This window comes from Electrona antarctica, assembly GCF_951216825.1.
Source record: "Electrona antarctica genome assembly, chromosome: 6".
NCBI classification, from domain to species: Eukaryota; Metazoa; Chordata; class Actinopteri; order Myctophiformes; family Myctophidae; genus Electrona; species Electrona antarctica.
In genome coordinates, this window is record NC_136811.1 from 28,290,311 (window position 1) to 28,312,983 (window position 22,673).

General features: G+C 40.4%; 2 protein-coding genes across 2 annotated transcripts in view; one reads left to right on the plus strand and one right to left on the minus strand.

Moving 5' to 3' along the window:
• Positions 1-86: 86 nt before the first annotated feature.
• On the plus strand, positions 87-14,329 carry mrpl13 (mitochondrial ribosomal protein L13). The gene is made up of 7 exons (XM_079504159.1): positions 87-248; positions 1,148-1,271; positions 3,580-3,673; positions 4,907-4,967; positions 6,451-6,537; positions 7,279-7,400; positions 13,924-14,329. The coding sequence occupies exons 1-7, from the start codon at positions 222-224 to the stop codon at positions 13,946-13,948; spliced, it is 540 nt and encodes a 179-aa protein (XP_079360285.1). The 5' UTR covers positions 87-221; the 3' UTR covers positions 13,949-14,329.
• A 2,357-nt stretch (positions 14,330-16,686) lies between these two features.
• col14a1a (collagen, type XIV, alpha 1a) overlaps positions 16,687-22,673 on the minus strand; it is a gene marked incomplete at its 3' end in the record, with an annotated part of 214,852 nt that continues 208,865 nt past the window's right edge. The window contains exon 48 of the mRNA XM_079503710.1: positions 16,687-17,006. Within this exon, the coding sequence (XP_079359836.1) occupies positions 16,687-17,006 (320 nt within the window). The remainder of the gene's footprint in view (positions 17,007-22,673) is intronic.

Below are 22,673 nucleotides of genomic sequence, written 5' to 3' on the forward strand. Positions count from 1 at the left end.
AGTTTTGTATTAACGTAAATGTACAATAGAACGCAATATGCAATCTGCAGCAGAGACGGAAATAGAAATAGGTGGAAAAAACACACAGGAACTGAGTTTTGTTTAGGACGTGTTTCCAATTTCCGACCGGGGAGGAGCACCAGTACAACACACATCACATTCGGGGTCAAATATTTCTTTTAGAAGAAGGATGTCTTCATAGCCACTGCCACACTGACAGAATGTCCAGTTTCTCCAGATCTGCCCAGGTGATGTTATGCATTTTACATGAAGGTGTGCTTAACTGTGCATTATCGTTGCGGACTCGCCACGTTTGTCACTTCAATGTGGTTAGCATTGCTAACGTGACCGTATTGTATGGGCGTAAATAAATAACTTTTTTTTAACGTTACTGTTATTGACAGTCTTTATGGCATTAAGAACCGCATAGACAGGTCAGAACAGATTACAATAGACTGAGAAGAGTGGCACCTGAGAAGTATGGGATTGGGTACCATTTATTTAGGGGTTTTACTTTTATGGAAGACTGCATGGGCACTTTCTCTGTTAGAACCTATTTTTCTTTTACAGTCTATGGTTAGAACTAACTAGCCCGGTCTAGCCGCAACACCTACCATTAAACATCTAAATTCTAAATGTACTTGAAGAGATGTGGGTCTGCTCTGCACATTGGCGGTATGCTGCCCTCTAGTGTCATCGATATGCCTGTTGGCCTGCTTGAGTGTGATTTCTTTACGTTACCTTTTAAATGTGTTTTGAGAGTAGCATCACTGGCAGGGCAGCACTTAGCCCTGGTCCAGTGCTTACAGCGAGTAGAGTCAGAGAGAGACTCGCTCTACTCGCTGTAAGCACTGGACCAGGGCTAGGCAGCACTGAGTGTATTGACAGTTCAACTCATGTCAACGGTGGATTAAAAAAAAACTTGGATGATAAGCCAAGCTTTGCGTGCAGCTGCAATATTGGTGAGTTTATCACTGTTTACGCGTTTAATACAATCTTTGAGTTCAGATAGGACTTTTCTGTTTTAATGAATGGGCTGTCAATGGAGCTTGTTGCAACTGGGATGCAGTGCATGGGCGGCTAGCCCTGTTTAGAACCTCACCCTCCGCGAGGTTCTAACAACTTGGTTGTCTTTCTTTCCCTTCAGCAATGGGCGACTTTTGCTCGTTCGTGGTTCCTGATTGATGCCAGTTTGCAGCCACCGGGGAAGATAGCTACTATGTGTTCTGTTAGACTACAAGGAAAACACAAACCCATCTACCATGCCCTGAGTGAGTACAACACACGCACACGCACACACACACACACACACACACACGATGGGACATTTTCACAACTCTTAATCCTGAATCCAATATGGAGTATGATCTTGATTCCAGGCAACAGACAGTATCAGTTGAATAATTTAAGCTAGCCTTTACCACACATCATCCACACGGTGGTAGTAGAGGATCAGTGTAAACTTAGTATGTACAAATGTACAAATGTACAAAGTATGTGATGGATTAGTGTGTATTTTAATTTACTTTGATCAACTGCCTTTCGTGTGTGTGTGTGGGGGGGGTACATTGCTAGGAACGGCAGAATTGTTGACCTACATTTGAGAGGCATTCCTTACCAAGGTGCTTAATTAATGCCACATGAATGGCAAAATCAAGTCTCGTTTCTTTTAACGATTTTGAACGTGTCATTCATCTACAGCTGGTCCAATATTCTGCAGCGCGTCTCCTAACTGGAACCCGCAGGCGTGACCATATAACACCTGCCCTGGCCTCTCTTCTCTGGCTCCCCATTCGTTTAGAGTTGATTTTAAGATTTTCAAATCACTGAATGGGCTGGCACCGCACTATCTCTGTGATCTTGTAGAGGTTTATACCCCCTCAAGGTCATTGCGGTCTGCAGGCCAGTTGAATCTTAAGGTCACAAAAAAGGCACGTCTAAACCAGAGGTGACCGAGCTTTTGCTGTCGTAGCCCCCAAATTGTGGAATGACCTCCCCTCCCATGTCAAACTGGCCCCACCATTGACACTTTTAAAACTCGCTTTAAGACCCACCTTTACACCTTGGCTTTTAATTCCGTTTGAGTCTTCTGTGTTTTTGTTTGGCTTTGTTATGTGTGTGTTTTTGCTGTTTTTTGGTTTTTAGCTTTACAGTGTATTTAGTGTTTTTAGTACAGCACTTTGTAAACCCTGAGTTGTGAAATGTGCTATATAAATAAAGTGGATTGGATTGGATGCTATTTTATACAGCAGTTTACAGATTACAGCCTCTGTAATTCTGTGCATGTGTGTGTGCGTGTTCATGGCTTATATTAACAAATGTAAGCCAGTGTCAAAATTAAGTAAATTGCTTGAAGGTTGCTTTTGCATGCTTATTTGTAATGAATGGAACACCAATTAATCATCAATTAATTAGTATTATCTGGTTCTCCATGAAGGTTGAGACAATGCCAAGTTGCCACTTGCCAACAGTTGCATGCAATTAGTCTGGCGTCTGTCTGCTGTATCCTTGTTTTACTCAGGCATGGCCCGGATTCATAAAAGCTGACTTTTGCCCATTGCCAAGGCTATTCTTTTTTTTATTTTTTTATTCTGAGCCTTTATCAATTAAACGTACAAACCAGCTTAAAATCGAGTCCAAGAATGAGTTTACACTCACGTCCACGTGGGATTTATCAAGCAATCCTAAACCAATCCTAGCGTACATTTGGTCTGGGCTTTGATAAATGAGACGCCTGAAACCGACCGTCATTTATTTTAAATAACATGCCCTTAAATATTCTCGAAACACCTAGGCCTGTCACAATTATTACATAATCGCCTAATCGCAATTATTTGGCTGTGGCTCATGAGGTAGAGCAGGTTGATCTGTGGGTTAGCGGTTCGATTCCCGGCTCCTCATGTCGAAGTGTCCTTAGGCAAGACACTGAAACCCCACATTGCCTCCAGTGTTTGCCACCATTGGTGTGTGAATGTGGGAAGTGAGTACGCTGTTCGCCGCGTCACCTCCCAACGTCTGAATGAATGGACATTATGGACCATTATGTAAAGCGCTTACATAGCTACTGTATATAAGTTTGGAGGCCTCACTGTCCATGAAAAGATTACAGCAGCGGTGCATAAGCGCTTGTATAGCCTAGGTCTCAGCCAGATCTGCAAGTGCAATCTCATCTGAATGACGGTTAAAGCACTTGTTTAAATGGGTGAAAATGAGTAAGCAGTGGCACTAAGCAGTAAGCACCTAACTTAACGTAATAAAAATACAATACAAATAAAAAAGTTTGAAATCTTGTTTGAAATGACCAAACCTGCGTACAAGGATTTCACTGGTAGGCAGGTTTGTAAACTGTCCACAGCCGTCCTCTGAGAAACAGGGCGAGAACACAGAAATTGTGCCTTTTTTATAATGAGTTGGGAAGAATTATATGAAGATGGGTTGAAAATGTGTGAAGTGTGGGACGTTGCCCCCCTGGACCTCATATGGGTGCCTGCCAGCCTACAGTTCCAGTACATGGCCCTTACATCCTCCATGTCCATGCCTGCTTACTTCTACTCACCATGTGACCTCTTCCCCATGTAGGTGACTGCGGTGACCATGTGGTGGTAATGAACACCAGACACGTGGCCTTCTCTGGGAACAAGTGGGAGCAGAAAGTTTACTCATCGCACACTGGGTAAATACAAACATGTTGGATGGATTAATTATATTCCAAACCAAGCCCTAAGGTTTCACCTAATTTGTAGACTTGTCTCTTGCCCAAATGTACATGAATACATATGTATGATATTTTAATGTGTATTAAGATCATGCTCTACAAAGAGGCTATACTACATAACCATAGACTCCATTAGATTCTTCTTTGTGCTTTTCCTATTCTCACAGTTTTCTTTTATTATTATTATTTTATTGTTTATTTATGGAGCTGTGCACAGTTAAGTTTTGTTGGTACTATTTGGGATAACAGATCGGTTATGCACTCTGCACTGATTTATGACCTGCAGCCTTGGTGCCCACATGTAGCACTGTATTTTACTCATTTCATTGGCTAGCACTGCCTGTGAACAGTGACATTTTCTTTTTTTAATTGTCTATTGACAGTGGAAGAAAGAATGAGGAGGCATTTTCACGACTCTTCTGCCCTCACATCTGTGTTATGAGAAATAGGTTCTGCAAGAAATAGGCCATGCAGTTGCCTAATACTGTTAAAACGTAATCGGGATTCGGGAGCAGAAATATGTTTAATTTAATTTTGTTTAGCCTACATCTTTTTTTATATGGATTATTATTACTGTTGTAAACTTGACATTGATGTAGTTACTGTATAGTTGACTATTGTACAGTATCTATACATTTCAACTCAAAGCTCGTTGAGTCAAAAGCGCGGCTACCGCACTGCTTGGTGCAGGTACTCGATCAGGCGCACCTCATTTGGCACACTTCTGTCGGTGCACCTGCCTTGTTTCAAGTGATGTAAAAGGTCATTAGAAGCCAAATGTTATCATTAACCTTTTTTGTTGTCTCTTTTTTTGTGAGTCAGGTTTTGTGAGTCGGTCGGCGGTTATGGTCTTCCGGCTTTGTCTTTGTGTTTAGCTCCACCCTTCATTTGTGTCCGAGTCGGAGGCATGGTTATGTTGGTTGGGAAAAAAGAAAGAATTAAAAGTATAGTGTGTTACATTAGTGCAAAGTTGGGACTCTTGTACATTACAAGGCTAACAGTATGTTAGTTGCTCTTGTTAGTTCGTCGTAGTGTATTGTAATATACACAGTTTTATCTAAAGTAATTGAGTAGTTCTTACATGTTTTCTATAGAGACAAATGCCGTTTTCTCATATCATTATTTAAATGCCATCTTAATCATTTGTCATGTAAAACATACTGAGGTAACCATTGTTTTTCTTTTCTAAAGGTATCCAAGTGGATTCAAACAAGTCACAGCTGCCCAGCTCCACCTTAAAGATCCAAAAGCTGTACGTATTGATCAAGGCTTGTGTGTTTTCTTGCTACTGGTGCATATGACTCTGCCACAGACTACAAGGGCTTATTTTCTCCTAGGAATGATTAAACTGACATCCGTTTAATTAGTTTAATTTTGACTAAGACACCACTACAGTACAGAGGAGATGACGTTTGACACTCATCCCCCCCCTTCCATACATTCTACTGTATCCTTGCATATTAATGTTAAGCTTGCAGAAATGGGATCAAACAACAGTGGGCAGGAGGAGGAGGAGGTGACTGAATATCACTATGAGGATGCCAGCTGAAAGATAATTCTTGGGGGTTGGGTACTTGGGTTGCATATTTATGGTTATGTGGAAGGCCTTTATGTTGTTGTGGGATGAGTGGAGCTTGGCTTGGCAGCTCTCTGAACACTCATAATTGTATTCATTGCTTCAGTCATTTGGCCTTACTACTTGACAACTTATTCTCATGTTTCTATATTTAGGCTATTGCACGAAACATAGGAAGAAGCACATAACTGATATTTGTTTCGTTCCACCCATGGTTGAAATAGTGTTCAACACATCAATGTTGATATCCACAAGATTTAGCTGAACCATGTGTCCTAAAATGGTTTTGACAACATTCCATTCAAGAAAGACTGCACATTAATGGACATTACATAAATGCAATGTAAATACACCGGATTTAGCAAAAATGCAAATTTTCATTCGCAGTCCCCACATAAAAACATAAAACAAAACAAGCAAACAGTACCTTACATTAGGAAACAAAGCATCTATTATAATTATTCTGACTATTCTGGCATGTCATAATACCACAGGGGTTCCTCATAGTTGCTACAGGGGGTCATATGAACATTTATTTTTCCTTTTTAATGTCTTTAATGTCTAAAAATACACGTGTGTGTGTGTGTGTGTGTGTGTGTGTGTGGGTGTGGGTGTGGGTGTGTGTGTGTGCATTTTAATTTACACAACACTGATGATAATGCTGTCAAACAACACATTTCTGAAGCCTCGTGTGGTGGAGCAGCACTAGTAGGCCCCAACATAGTTTAAATTTAATAATATGGTAATAACATCTTTTTTCAATAGCTTTTTTCACATTGTTTTTCAGGCAAGCCTCAAACCACAGGCTTGTGGCCTGATGGTGGGTTGGTTTCCATGAAGGTTGAACATCGGACATATATTAGCCATTTGTCTGCATTGCATCTGTCCAATATGTCTGTCTAGTTATATTACTCCAGTAGCCTGGTCCAAACTGAATTCGTGAATTCACTTAATCACAAAAACCCAGTGATGCCAAAAAGTGTACTTGGTTTTTACCCATTGGTGTCTGTTTTGGGCATTTGAATAGGCATCATCGTGTAGGGTAAACCACATTTCCAGACAGGATGAAAAGGATTTCTGCTGGACACATTCTCCAAGCGGGGAGAAAGACCCTCAGGTCTATTCTAAGTAACCTTGTAAAATATGCTTATCCCAACAGATAATGAAGTTGGCAGTTTATGGAATGCTACCTAGGAACCTGCACAGACGCACAATGATGCAACGCCTGCACCTCTTTCCTGATGACGTGAGTCCTATTCTTTCTTTCTTGTCAGTAACCCAGGATTTTCCAGATGGTTTCTGGAAATCTAAGAGGAATTGAAGAGATCATATCTGTGGCATGGAACATATAGCTATTTTCTTCAGATTTCAGTACTTAAGTTCTAATGACACCTGTGCATCCTGTTATCCTGGTGTTCAATGCCAGCACTGCATTAATACTGGTACATGACATGGAAATAAACGTCTTATGAACCCTGCAGATGCACATACCGGTAGTCTCATCAGGCAGTACAGCAAGAAAAGTATACGTCCTCTTCATTCAATGTCAATCTAACCATGAATATTTATGAGATTTTGGTGTTTCTTGATTACTATTCATGTTTTTCACTCTTGCCTGTTTTCTACTTCAGCTTATAAGCTACCTGCTACATGAATATTAATATCAGTACACTGTGGATTCTCATGAGTATACTCCAGTGTATCAGGTGTAGCGATTACCTCCGTCTGCTCCTTCCTTCCCCCAGCCTCAACAACACTCTTCCTCGTCATTTATTCTCTCTCCCATTCGTTATTTTAAGATAAAACTTCATTGATCCCTGGGGGGAAATTCTGGACAACTATTGTTTTCACCTCTTCCTCTCCGTCCTCTCTCTCCTACCTTATGTCTCAACTTATTTCTCCTCCTGCACTTTCTCCCCTATTCTTTGTTGTCCTGTTCTACCTATTCCAGCTTAACTGCTGTCCTTTCCTTTCTCCTCATCTCCAGGTGATTCCAGAAGACATCCTGGCTAACCTGACGGAGGAGCTGCCTCAGCCCAGAAAAGTACCCAAGAGGCTGAATGAATACACACAAGAGGAGATAGATGCTTTCCCCATGCTGTGGACACCGTATGTGGACACACACACACACACACACACACACACACACACACACACACACACACACACACACACACACACATGTGTTCTGTTGCTCTCTAGATGTCCTCTATAGCCCAGCTTGTAATGCACTGCTGTCAGCTACAAGGTGACACAAAGCATAAATCTCCCTGACACAGAATGATGGATGAAAACACTCACATATGCATTAACTATGTGAGGATATCCCATTGACTTAATTCCCTAGAACCTCTTCCTAACCCCAACCACTTAATGCCTGTCTGTATTGTAACTCAATGTTCAGAAGCCTATGTGAAGTAAGAACACACAAACCCTTAGCAGACTTCCACTCTATTTTCATTATCTTTTGATTCTTGTAAGCTTTCATAATGAGTGGTACAGTAAATTATCCATTATTTGTTTGACATTTCACTTAAAATTTGGACTAAAAACTGTACAATTTAGCTTTTAAATGACAGCAGTGTGGCAGCGGTGGCCGAACGGATTGCGGAGCGGTCTTGATACCGGAAGGTCGCCAGTTCAAATCAGCTGTCCGACACGTTAAAATTACCACCGCTGAAGTGCCCTTGAGCAAGGCATTGAACCACTACCATGAAATGTTCTATGAGCAGGGCCTGGCTGGAAACAAGTTCTTGAGCTTAGCCCAGATACCCTGGGTAAATATAGTAACTTTGCTTTGCTTTGCAGAGTTATAGATAAGTTTATTTTTGGTACAACTAACTACTCCCGGTGAGGGGTAAGTTGATCTGGCCAAAAAGCTCACGTTGCCATTCTATAATCTTCATAGAATAAGATTTTGTCAAAATTAGACCGCATTTTCATGTGGTGTACAATCATTTAAGAGATCTGTTTTCCAGTGGTAGGTCACTAACTCATGCAAGCGGGTAAAAGCAGTGAAATGTTGTGACATCTGCAAGACTGTGCAAACAATAGCAATAGGACTCTCCAACAACAGTGGTACAATATGACAAGAATATCACTGTACTGTAATGCAATACAATAAGAAAATAATTAAAAGTTACGAATAGGTTATTTAAGACAGGGGTTCTCAACCCGTGGGTCGCGACCCCTCGGGGGGGTCGCCAAATTATTTTGGGGGGTCCCAAAATTATAAAAAAAAAAAAAAAAAGAATTGCTACTGAATGGCTAAAAAATGGAAATGAAGAGTTTACATATAGTACATGCATACACCTTCCCTAATGATTATATCTGGTTTCAGTATTTATTTATGGTGTATTGTATTATTAAGGTTATTGTAGCAGTCATTTATATTGGGGGTCGAGGCGGGGGTCCCGAGACATTACCAAAACATTTCCGGGGGTCCCCGGCCAAAAACGTTGAGAACCCCTGATTTCAGACACACACTAAAGGTCCCTGCACACAGAGCGCGTTTCTCTGAGTTTTAGCGGCGTCCATCGGTTTTCCGAAAAACGCGTCCAATGTGCAACCACCTTAACTCTCTTTAAAATTCTTAACAGCAACATGCAATGTGAAAATGGGGAATGTGTCTGTATCAAGTAAAGACAAAACCGACGTACATTAAATGTACTTATCATCTATGCACACTCAGTCCTGCGTTCAAACCCCCTGCAGGGGTTCTCCCAGTGTTTGGCTGGGTTTCCTCTTGGTACTGCCGTTTCCTCCCACACCAAAATAAATACTCCTGCCATTGCCCTTGATCAAGGTGCTAGCATTTCAACTGAAGTTGGTCCCTGGGCACTGCACTGTGCCTTCTCAATGCTTCTAAGTAGTTGGAATGGGTCAAATGCAGAGGACAAGTTTCCCCAAGGGGATATACAGTACAACATCCTTGTGTGAAAATATACAGTACATGCATGACATTTATGGTGGGACCGATCACCGATTGTTTTTCTCATGATCGGCCGATACCGATAGGGCTGATACCGATACCGTAAGAGGCAAATTTGAATATTTCCAAAATTAGTATATCTGTTAAAACCCACATGAAAACTGTTCCTGTGTGTGGGGAGGAAGGGGAGAATGTTTAGGCCTGTCACAAAGATGCAAAATGATATACTATATATCTGATTGACATTTATACCACTTCAATGGTGTAAAAGATCGCCAGATAGGGTAAATTGCAGATCACAGATAGGGTAAATTGCAGATCACAGATAGGGTAAATTGCAGATCACCGATAGGGTAAATTGCAGATCACAGATAGGGTAAATTGCAGATCACAGATAGGGTAAATTGCAGATCACAGATAGGGTAAATTGCAGATCACAGATAGGGTAAATTGCAGATCACCGATTATCGGAGCATCTCCATTGCATGTAGTACGTGCATAAATATGCATGCATGCATGCACACAAAACGTCTGTCTCTCAGTTATGTAGAAAATTTATATAATTTAAATTTACTCTTGCCTCAAATGAGCTCGAATGCTGCCAGTTATGACTGATGAAGACCGCATAGGTCGAAAGTTTTTTTCTTGTACTAGCACCTAATAAAAGGCTTGAAATGTCTGTGCTGCTCCTGTGTCCTCTCCTCCCTCTGCCTCAAATGAGCATTGCAAAAATGTCTTTGTTCACGCTGTACCTGAAAGTCAATGTGAGCCAGATCTGATGGGTTTTCGACATTTAGCTAACGATGTAAGGCTGGGACATACTGGTTTTCGCGTACGTGGGGGGGGGGGGGGGGGGGGGGGGGGGGGGGGGTGTAAGCTAGCGCAGGGGCCATGTCTCCGCCCCCTATCAAAGGGGGTCTTTGATAGATATGCTATATATATATATGATATATATCATTATTTTTAAGGGGAAATGTCCCTGTTTCCCCCCCTTTAAGTAAATTTGAGTAGAGAAAGTGCAGTCCTTAAGTCTCTGACTAAAAGTTGCGTACGTACCGGTATTAATGAAGATTAGAGAGGCTTCTGTGAAACCCTTTATAAATTGGGCTCCTTTGATACCATCAAGCACCTTTTTCCTTTATTAATATAATGTGTTACATTCACTCCAACGGCACACAAGGGGAGCTAGAGACCTGCGGATGGCGGATTTAGCCGTGGTTAGCCTTAGTTTAGGGTGGATTTGGGTCATTAAAATATATTATAAATTAATATTGGATAAACCACGGGTGAAATAATGCGGGAAATAAATTAATGGCATCCATCTATAGGCTTATTATAGCTGTTAAAACGCATCTTGGCAAAATCTCGCAATCCGCAACCACCCACAATCCGCGGCTCATCCGCAGGTCTCGAGGAGCAAGGGACCCAAACAGCTGCTCTACCTCCTGAGTCAACACCGCCTGGTCCCATAGGACTAATTTATTTCCATTTCCAATGGTTCTGCTCTAATTTGTGGGGTTGCTATCGTCAAGAGAACTTTGGCACCTAACTAGTCCCCGCTTTCACTTAGAAACTTTGAGTTGTTTGAAATGAAATGTTTAAGTCAATGGAGGATTTTGATACGTCGAAACTTCTTCATACTTTCACCTGGAGACACCATTCACAATTTAAAAACATCGTCCTTACTGTGGACACAGGCCTGAACTTTTTACTTTGAAATAATTGGCAGTTTTCTAAATATATAACTTCAAGGAATATATAACTTCCGCCGCGCAATGATTGGCAGGTGCGGGCGCGCTCCCGTTCCCTTTTGCGGTGTAGGCCTACAGTATGTGTGTGTCCCTGCCTTTTCCACTCCTTGACTTTGGCTGGCGAATGTGAAAATATATATATATATATATATATATATATATTCTTTATATTTGTATATATTATTATAATGATTAGGAATTAATCATTATAATACACACTTGCATACAACAGTCCGAGATATATACAAAGTCAAAGAGTGCACTGCTGGGATCTTGACTGCATTTGTACTATTTATAGTACAGTCTTTTGCAGCGATCCCGCATTGTTTCTTCATGAACAATATTTCTAGTTGACACTCAGGTACTGTAGTCAGGTACTGTAGATCAATTACAGTTTTTTGAAAATGTTCTTTCAAACTTTGGTGAGATACAGTTGTTCGTTGGGATGCTGACATGGCAACAAGAGATCACATTCATAATCAGATTCATGGATTTTCTGAGATGTATTTTCTGGTTGGAGATTAGAGTGACATTCGGCATGACCTGTGCTTTGCTGGCATAATAATGTAGTCTTTTCTCATTTCTCTGGTCTTGCCTGTATGAAACATCACTCTGACAGGTTACCTGGCTTTTAGTGATATAATAATGCCTGCCTGGTATTCTCAGTACCATCAGTTTATTAAATCTATCATTGTATGCTGTCGTACTGCAAGTAGCCTATCCATGTTTTATTCAGAAAGCAGTAGAAATAATACTATAGTGTTTCAGTGGTAGTGAGTGAATTTAGGAATTTAAACTCTTTATTCTGTCCTCCATATACGGAAATGGAAACTGAGCATCAGGTCAGAATAGTGTGGCGTACGTTTGTTTCCTGATTAGAAATCAAACATCGGAGGGAGAAAACACATATTGGTGAGGTGCTGGGCAACAGGGTTCAATCATACCATAATAAACACATATTGGTGAGGTGCTGGGCAACAGGGTTCAATCATACCATAATACAACACATATTGGTGAGGTGCTGGGCAACAGGGTTCAATCATACCATAATACAACACATATTGGTGAGGTGCTGGGCAACAGGGTTCAATCATACCATAATAAACACATATTGGTGAGGTGCTGGGCAACAGGGTTCAATCATACCATAATACAACACATATTGGTGAGGTGCTGGGCAACAGGGTTCAATCATACCATAATAAACACATATTGGTGAGGTGCTGGGCAACAGGGTTCAGGTGCTGGGCAACAGGGTTCAATCATACCATAATAAAACACATATTGGTGAGGTACTGGGCAACAGGGTTCAATCATACCATAATAAACACATATTGGTGAGGTACTGGGCAACAGGGTTCAATCATACCATAATAAACACATATTGGTGAGGTGCTGGGCAACAGGGTTCAATCATACCATAATAAACACATATTGGTGAGGTGCTGGGCAACAGGGTTCAGGTGCTGGGCAACAGGGTTCAATCATACCATAATACAACACATATTGGTGAGGTACTGGGCAACAGGGTTCAATCATACCATAATAAACACATATTGGTGAGGTGCTGGGCAACAGGGTTCAATCATACCATAATACAACACATATTGGTGAGGTGCTGGGCAACAGGGTTCAATCATACCATAATAAAACACATATTGGTGAGGTGCTGGGCAACAGGGTTCAATCATACCATAATAAAACACATATTGGTGAGGTGCTGGGCAACAGGGTTCAATCATACCATAATACAACACATATTGGTGAGGTGCTGGGCAACGGGGTTCAATCATACCATAATAAACACATATTGGTGAGGTGCTGGGCAACGGGGTTCAATCATACCATAATAAAACACATATTGGTGAGGTGCTGGGCAACAGGGTTCAATCATACCATAATACAACACATATTGGTGAGGTGCTGGGCAACGGGGTTCAATCATACCATAATAAAACATATTGGTGAGGTGCTGGGCAACAGGGTTCAATCATACCATAATAAAACACATATTGGTGAGGTGCTGGGCAACAGGGTTCAATCATACCATAATACAACTGAGGTGCTGGGCAACGGGGTTCAATCATACCATAATAAACACATATTGGTGAGGTGCTGGGCAACAGGGTTCAATCATACCATAATAAACACATATTGGTGAGGTGCTGGGCAACAGGGTTCAATCATACCATAATAAACACATATTGGTGAGGTGCTGGGCAACCGTGTTCAATCATACCATAATAAAACACATATTGGTGAGGTGCTGGGCAACCGGGTTCAATCATACCATAATAAAACATATTGGTGAGGTGCTGGGCAACAGGGTTCAATCATACCATAATAAAACATATTGGTGAGGTGCTGGGCAACAGGGTTCAATCATACCATAATAAAACACATATTGGTGAGGTGCTGGGCAACAGGGTTCAATCATACCATAATAACACATATTGGTGAGGTGCTGGGCAACAGGGTTCAATCATACCATAATAAAACACATATTGGTGAGGTGCTGGGCAACAGGGTTCAATCATACCATAATAACACATATTGGTGAGGTGCTGGGCAACAGGGTTCAATCATACCATAATAAAACATATTGGTGAGGTGCTGGGCAACAGGGTTCAATCATACCATAATAAAACACATATTGGTGAGGTGCTGGGCAACAGGGTTCAATCATACCATAATACAACACATATTGGTGAGGTGCTGGGCAACAGGGTTCAATCATACCATAATAAAACACATATTGGTGAGGTGCTGGGCAACAGGGTTCAATCATACCATAATACAAAAAGAGTTCTTGCACACTCATAGTGGAGATGGAGTGTCTGTTTTTTTTAAGATAACATCTGTCTCGTTTCTCTTTCGCCATTTCATTTTCAATCTCCATTTTCCTAGCTCCTTTTCCTAATGTGTTGTTTTTCCTCTGTTTTCTTCTCAGACCCGAAGACTACAAGATGAAGTGAAATCATTATCATTTTCTCTTCATACGTTAAAGGAAGCATATGGCTCTGTCTTCTTGAGCTCAGCTGCTTCAGATGTGGGTTTCCCGAAGCGTTCAAAACATTAAGGATTGATAGATTTGTATGTACGTTTTTGCTACGTTATTGTAAAGTAATGCTTAGCTACGAGTGTCACATGTTTTCACTGAAGAATAATTTAATTAAGCTTACTGTGTTATAATTTTCCTTCTGTTGACTGTACTGTAGTTGTCACTGTACATTTAGACAAATGCTTTGAGGTTAACCAACACAGTGCTTTTGAAGATATTTTTTCTACTGTCTATACAGTATGTACAATGTTTATGTTGTGAAAATAAATAATCATTGCTGCTGTTTTTTCAGTTATACCTGTGTATTGTAAAATTCATGGTCATAAATGCTCTAGGGTGTGTCGGTATCTGTTCCCCAAAGTACAGTGTTGTTAATGCACCCTCAAAGGCAGTGGCGTGGTTACTTCATTCAACTTGAAGTTTACTCAAACATGAGAAGTACTGTACCAGTAATTTGTGCAAAGTCATTAGACTCCTGCTGTAGTTAATGTTTGCTTCATCATGGTACCACACTGAAGGGACAGTAGGATTTTAATTTGTATTTTAAGGTCTTACGGCCAAGCTACACCAGGCTTTTCTCGCGCGTTTACCCTAACGTGAACCCCGCGCGTGCGTTTAATTTAGGTCCAGTCCTATTTTAAAAAACGCACGCGCGGGGTTTGCGTTTAGGGTAAACGCGCGAGAAAAGCCTGGTGTAGCTTGGCCGTGAAGGACCACTCCATCCATTTTCAACCTATCTCGTCGCAATATATATATATATATATATATATATATATATATATATATATATATATATATATATATATATATATATTTCGACACTAAAAGGTGAGGTACCGAGGCTACTTGGACAATAACTCTGGGGGAGCCCGGGTTTCGAAATGGGAATCTTCTGGTTCCCAAACGGCCACTTTACCTCCTGAGTCATTGCCACCTGTGTACTGTCTCAGAGGAGGGCTGTGGACAGTGCAAAAACCCACCTGACATCATTGATGATTCATAGAAATTCCAGGCTTTCTCTTCCTGGAAAGTTAACACGCTATAATAGAAGCATAGAAGCCAAAATGTAACCGTAATAATGTGAAACAGTATAACATATAACTAAAAACAGAATTGTCCTGGCTGGTAGTTTTCTTTGCATCTTCAGCCTCCTACTTTTCCAGTAGTAGGACAAGATTTTCTTGTCCTATGCATAGCCATTAGCCTATAGAATATATTTGATGTAACATTAAATTCCCTAGTCAGTCTCATTTGTAACAGTATCTGAATAAAATACAATTGTGATTTAATTTTGACCAGTAAAATGTTTAACACAGTCAGAAACACAATGCAGAATTCTTATTACAGTTTTATTGGTTATAAAAACAAACAATAAAATAAATAACTTCTTATAGTGCCAAAGGTTTGGATGGTGGTGTGACACATTGCATGGGTAACTGTTCTTAGTTCCTGGAATCTTAGTTTATTCATGTTTTATCTGTTGGAACTAGAAGACAACTGGGATGATGTTATTGGTTGTGCCAGACCAAGATCAATCACACCCAGAAACAACAGATTTGACTTCAAATAACTGGATTGAGTTCTCTACCTCTAGCAGAAGGCAAATGCCAAACTGCAAGCTCAACTAATTGGTAAATGACTTCCACAGTGAATAGGCCTTACTTTGCATAAGAACAACAATAACTAAATGGCAAAGTCAAGTTAGAAAATAAAAAACAGACATGTATAAATCAGCAGATATTTAACTCACTAGGTTATTTTTTTTTAACCTGTTCAGGAACAAATGTCATCCAACACAGTACGATGTGTCAAACAACACAATGTAATCGCACAAAACTTTTTTTTTGTTCCACAGTGTTAATGTTGAAATTTGACAGAATATTTTGCTTCAACACTGTCATTGGGGACAAAAACGTTATTTCAGTTTTTAAAAAAATCATGAAAAGCGAAGCCACTCGACAAATACTGAGAAATCACGTGGAAAATATTGTCTTGACAACACAATTATGTATATTCTGTATTTCCCTTTCTTCCATAATGCACGGACACATTAATGATTTTCATTATAAAAAGCAGCCTGTACAAATGTAATCAGTTCATCTTCATCCAAAGTTCATCTAGCTAGCTACATACAACCAAATCAGAAATCAAGATGCACATGTCCAGTTCAATGGTTGGCTCAAGAGTGACATGCAGCTTCACAAATAAACAAAAAAACTAACAAAAAAGAAAAGTCCTGAAATCAGCTGTAGATGGGTATATTATTCTCTTTCTTTTACATAACCCCTCAACAGTACTAGCATAAATCAGGCACTTTTTCGGATACCCCTCTGACAAAGTTAATATACAAGAGTCCACTCAGCTATTTACATGGTTTCACCTGGTGGAGTGAACCACCAGGAATACAGGGAGGGGGCTGGTGGAGTGAACCACTGGGGTATACAGGGAGGGGGCTGGCGGTTCTCACCACAGTTTCAAATGGAGTGTATTTGGACGGTGTGACTACAGGATGTACGTTATGTACATGTGAATGTTAGAATGTATGCTGTGTGTGTGTGTGTGTGTGTGTGTGTGTGTGTGTGCATGTGTGCATGCTTATCTTAGTGTGCAGGGCTCAAGCACTTGAGGTGAGTCTATCCTTCCATCGTTCCTCTAAATGCCTCCCTCCTGCGTGTCCTCCAGGACAACCACGTCGCTACTCTCTCTTCCAGACAGTCGAGACAGATCACGTGAAAGCCTGCTCAAAACACCTGGTGACCGCAGCTCCACATCATCAGAGTGGGCAGGCCTAGAACGATATCCTGCTGGGGGCTGTTGTCGAGGGTAGTACTGAGGGGGGTAAACGCGATCATAATATGGGTCTTGCTCTTCATCCTCCTCCTCCTCACCCCCCTGGTCATTGTTGTAAGCCACAGCAGCAGGGTTGTACGGCGGGTTGTAGGACTGGTAGCCTCCACGGGGCAAGGGTTGGACTGATGGGGATATGTGGGTTCAGTTTGGTTAAACAGCTAAAAGCATCTTATGAGCCACCACCATGGGCTGTGCTTTGCCAGCCAGCATGAAAACACAGAGGCAATGGGTTTAGTAGCAGGTTAGGACGTGTTATAGGCAGATCGAGTTTGCACTGTGACAAAAGAGATGTCTGGGAATGGTATAACAGAGGCCTGTGTGGAAAATGTAACTTTACAAGCACTTTAGTGATGCAGTCAGTCAGTCAGGTTGTTGGACTGGCTATGCTAGTTTTTCTGCCATTTCATAGCAACAGAAATGAGCAAAATGCCATATGCAATGGACAGCAGCAGGAGGCAAATAAGAGTGAGTGGTTGAAAAGCTAATTAAATTAACCAACTTAATAGAAAATTAAGAGGTTTTGCAGAAAATTAAGAGGTTTTGTAAAGCTAGGTTAGCTTTGTAAGAGAAGAAAAGTTTCTAGAAGCTCATATAAAGGTTGCAGCAGCGAAGCATTACACAAACTGTTGGATCAGACCAAGAGTTTGTTGACAGACGGCACTTAAACTCGATGGTGGTGATCATTAAAGCACATTTTCACTCCAAACGTTTTGGCCTCAGGGGAGTATGAGCACTTATTTATTTGTCTGGCAACTGACAAGTAATGGCATTGCAACCTTCAGGGGCAGCTTTGATTATAACAACCACCTGTTACCTTAAATGATGCTAGAAATTTGCCCTGTTTCATTTTCAAATAACCATCCCAGGGTGCACTTTACGACATGGGACTACAGTTTGGGAACTGCCACTCCGCATTTGAATAAGATCCAAATGAGGGGTTGTGGGAGATTAAAACAACCCCTAGCTTGTACGGTAATACAACACACATTGCTAACCAAAACTACTGATCATGTGTGTCACATTTCCAAAACCTTCCCAAAATCCTGCAATGTTCACAATGTTGGGTACTTGTCAGGTCATCAATCTATACCAAGATTGAATATACTGGCCTGTACAGTTTTGCTGACCAGAATAATTATTTGGAAAAATGTCTCCAAAGTTGGAAAGGTTGAAAGCCATGGTCAGGAGGACATATGGGTGCTTTTAAGAAATCAGTAAGAAATCTTTGAAATGATGTCCTCTAAATTGTTCTTGTGTTATTGGACACATAGAGGAATGGAGTTTGGAGATGATAAGAGGAGAGGGAGGACGGTTGAAGTGCTAGGAGAATGGTCCTCAGTAGTCATTCTCATAGTCCTGCTGTGCTTTGTTCAGAAGAAGGATGGAGAAAGGGGAGGAGAAAAAGAAAAGGTGTTAGCACATAGAAGGAAATCTCAGTGACCTTTGAAACCACATTGACAGAACTTTCTCCAGATGCTGGGTCATGGAGGGGAGGAGAGATTTAGTGTTACTTTAATGCTCATTTTAGTAGGAGATATTTGACAAAATGTTAATAACACTTGAACCCAGCATTTAACAACCCAAACAAGAGAGAAGACACCGATTTAAAGTGTTTGGTTAAAAGAAAATGTGTTGAACCTCTATTTGTCTTTCTCTATAAAAGAAAGTAAAAATACACATTTCATACACAGAAGACAGTGTTATAACATAATATGAGTGTGTTTTCCACAAGGGAATACAGAAATGCCACCAATACACTGTAACAAATTCTACCAATATACAGTAGCAATAGCAATACTGAGACTACCGGTAATTCAATCAAAACCTTATAAAACAGCTATTCGTTTTAAATACACAGTGAATCTGCAGCATAAAAGATCAATATATCTTTTTCATACTTGTGTGTGCAAGGTATTGCTGAAAGTTCAATCACAGCACTTAATTGATTTTCAAAGAACAGATTTATAGTGAGCATTTCCTTGGCTTCCAGAGAGAATTTCAATTTTAGGCTTAGATTTTCTTGTGGGGATGGATGTCCCAATACCCATACTAAACTTGACAGCTATACAATTATGATTTTAAAACTCATTCAGGGGTCTTATGTATGATAAAGACACACTTAAAATAATCAGTCAGTGAAAATGGTTCAGAACCATGGGCAGCATGCTCCTGTCTTATAAAATAAAATAAAAAAGCCAAGGAAATCCTTTTCCGACTGGAATCCTGAATGCAGTTTGGATGATGTAATGTCTCACCCCTTTTTCTATAATATATCATGATGATGCTTGTCAAACAGCTGTCAGATGTGTAACAGTCTGGATGAGATGACCCAAGACACCAGTCATCCTTATTAAATCATGAAATATACAGAGAAGCACATGCATGATGATGCGAGCACACGTACGTGTGTGTGTGTGTGTGTGTGTGTGTGTGTGTGTGTGTGTGTGTGTGTGAGAGAGAGAGAGAGAGAGAGAGAGAGTGTAATGTGTATGGTACCTATGTTTATAAGATTAAAGAGTAGAGACATGGTCACAGTCAGTGGCACAGCCTTGTTAATCCATCACAGTTTAAACTTCATAGTGGAACAATGCTGTAAAATACACATTACACTGCAATTCTCTGAGAGGTTTATGAGGACAATTAACCATCTTAAAGCCTGTTGTGTTGTCACTGTGAAAAAGACTAATTCAATGTATTATTTTAAGCAAAAAATATGTTTTATGAGCTGGAAAGACAGGGCAGGGTTGAACTATTAAGTTGTTTATGTCAGTAAAATGATCACATATAAAAAATAAAATAGAATAATTTAATTTAATGTCTGAGTAAATTCCCCAAATAAGAATATGGATATGTGTCATGAACAAAGTGTGCTACTTTTAAAAGTAGTGAATTACATACTATATATTTGATTTCATGAGAAGAAATAAACTCTTATCCCTGAGAGCAGGGATAGTGTGAATCCTGGGGGGATCCATTCCTATAGACTACTGGTTGGCGGTGGCTCAGGGGTAGAGTCTCCGGATGGTAACCACAAGGTCGCCAGTTCGAACCCGGGCTCCTACCTTGCATGGTTTCCGTTGCCATCAGTGTATGAATGTGTGTGTGAATGGGTGAATGTAATGCGCCTTGGATAAAGGCGCTATATAAATGCACCATTTACCATTTACCATTTACTGGTTGGCCAGTGTCATCTGAGTACATTGTTATTATTGCAATGTATTTTAAATATTTAATAACCCAACTTTCTTAAAGAACATAATATTAAAGGCACCCTTTTCATAAGGCATAAAAACGTTGCTGCCTCTGTTTATATGGCCCAATCCTGGCATGCAACTGCATTTCTGTTCCAACATTTATTAATTGCTCTAGCGTAAAATCCGGTGATTCTCACTTTTAGATGTTCAGGCAGTCCAGCAAAAGGCACCCCATTATCCATCAAGCTGATGTGGTTCAAAGTTGCATTATCCAGACTTGTTCAGGACAGCATTATTATGATTTATATTTTGTGAAGCACAAAGAGGATCTGTCTGTTTGACTTGTGTGCATGTGAGATTGAGGTCTTTAGGTCATGTACAAATGTGTATGTGCGCATTTATATTTTATTCAGTTCTACAATAGGGGATAGCAGTGGCGTCCTTTGGTTCCATCGATCCAGACCGCATTCATTCTTCCCATAGAGATTTCCAAAAATATATACAGTATATATATAAATTATTTAAAATAATAGAATATAATTCTAATAGAATCCCACAGGGATCGGTTTTAGGGCCTGTACTTTTTACATTATATATTAATAATATTGTTTCCACTCTGAAGGATTGTCAATACCATCTTTACGCGGACAACACAGTTTTATATTGTGCATTGTGCAGAACCTGCAGCTTGCTTTTAATACTCTCCAGGATGCCCAGGTTGATCTAAGACTCGTTTTAAATGCAAGAAAAACAAAATGTATGCTGTTTTCTAGGGCTATGAATATTGACTTGGATAGTGTACTTATAACTTCCTCTGATAGATCCACGATTGAGAGGGTCTCTGAATATAAATATCTTGGCATCTGGCTTGACGATAAACTTTCTTTTAAATTTCATATTGTTGATCTTGTCTCCAAACTAAGACAAAAATTAGGTTTTCTGTATAGCAATTAAATTCTGTTTTCCAAATTCCAGTAAAAAAGCTATTGAGTCCACTTTCCTCTCGGTCCTGGACTACGGGGACATTATTTATGGGTCTGCTGCTCCTTCACTTTTAAAGCGGCTAGACACTGTCTACCACTCTGCCTTGCGGTGGACTACTGGTGATAGTTATGGTACCACTGTGCACTTTATGAGAACTCAGGTTTATCCTCTCTGACTGAGAGGCGAGATAAGCATTGGCACCTATTTTTATATAAAGCCATTGCTGGGATGCTCCCTGACTATATTTGTTCCATGATGGAACTGAACAATAGCACCTATCAGACCCGCTCTAGTGATTTCTTAAGGCTCAAGGTTCCTCAGACCCAGACAGAGTTGGGCAAAACAGATTTTTCTGTCAATGGCCCAACTTCATGAAACTGAGCTCCCTGCCATCCTTCGGTCAGTTCAAAGGAATGCTCCAGGATATTTTTCACCGTGATTGCTCCTGCTTCAATTGATTTATTTTACTGATTTGTTCTGTATAAAGTTCCTTTGTAATTTATCCTGATTTATAATGTTGTGTTTGATGTATTGTTTTGTGACTGTATTGTGTATTGTAACCTCGGCTACGTTGAAAATGAGGGCTTGACCTCAACTGTATTTCCGAGTATAAATAAAGGTGAGAAGAATAGAATAGAATAGAATAGAATAGAATAGAATAGAATAGAATAATATAATCAATCCATCCAGGATCCTGGTGAATCACGACCATAAAACATTTGATTCTGTGAAAAATGAAAATATATGATATACTAATATATCTATCTATAATGCACCATGTCTCTGTACGTACAAACATAATGTGTACGTCTGTAATCCACATAACTCGAGAACCGTTCAAATTTGACACGTGTTCCACACCCCCACAGGGAGTGCAGTGCCCGGTGTCTAGTCCGTCGGATAGTCCGTTGTCCAGAACAAGCACAACATCCTCTGCCCAGGCCCTGGACCTGTCACCCCTATATCTTCATAATGGAGCTGGCCTGTTCTGACATCACAACACTTCATATTTGGGCATGCCTGACACAGAACTCCATATAGGAATAAAGGGACACATACAGAGAGATACAGAAATCTCCATATATGGGCATAAAAGGGACACAGACATATGGGTGGAACGGGTACTCTGACACGGGTACAACGGGTATTGCATAGCCGGGTGGGGCATGGATCTCCAACTTCCTTCGTTACCGACTCGGTGCTCTGCACCGGTCTAGTACTATACCCTTCGTTACCGACTCGGTGCTCTGCACCGGTCTAGTACTATACCCTTCGTTACCGACTCGGTGCTCTGCACCGGTCTAGTACTATACCCTTCGTTTTTGCGGTTTTCAAACTTATTTTTTCACAGAATCAAATGTTTTATGGCCATGATTCACCAGGATCCTGGATGGCTTTATTCTAGGCTTAAAATAATTGATATAAATGTTTTTTGGAAATCTCTATAGGAAAAATGAATGGGGTCTGTATCGATGGAACCAGAAAATGACTGCCGCAGCTATGCCTTATAAAATAATGTACTTTCTTTTTTGTGTATATGAGAACATACATTTTTAATTGATTCCCTTAATGTGTATTTCTCAGTGCACTTTGTATTTTATATCTTATGTT

Coding starts and splice junctions, on each gene's coding strand:
- mrpl13 (XM_079504159.1), top strand. CDS start 222: ATGTCCAGTTTCTCCAGATCTGCCCAG. Junction 1,272..3,579: donor ACCCATCTACCATGCCCTGA/GTGAGTACAACA, acceptor TTCCCCATGTAG/GTGACTGCGGTGACCATGTG. Junction 6,538..7,278: donor TGCACCTCTTTCCTGATGAC/GTGAGTCCTATT, acceptor CCTCATCTCCAG/GTGATTCCAGAAGACATCCT.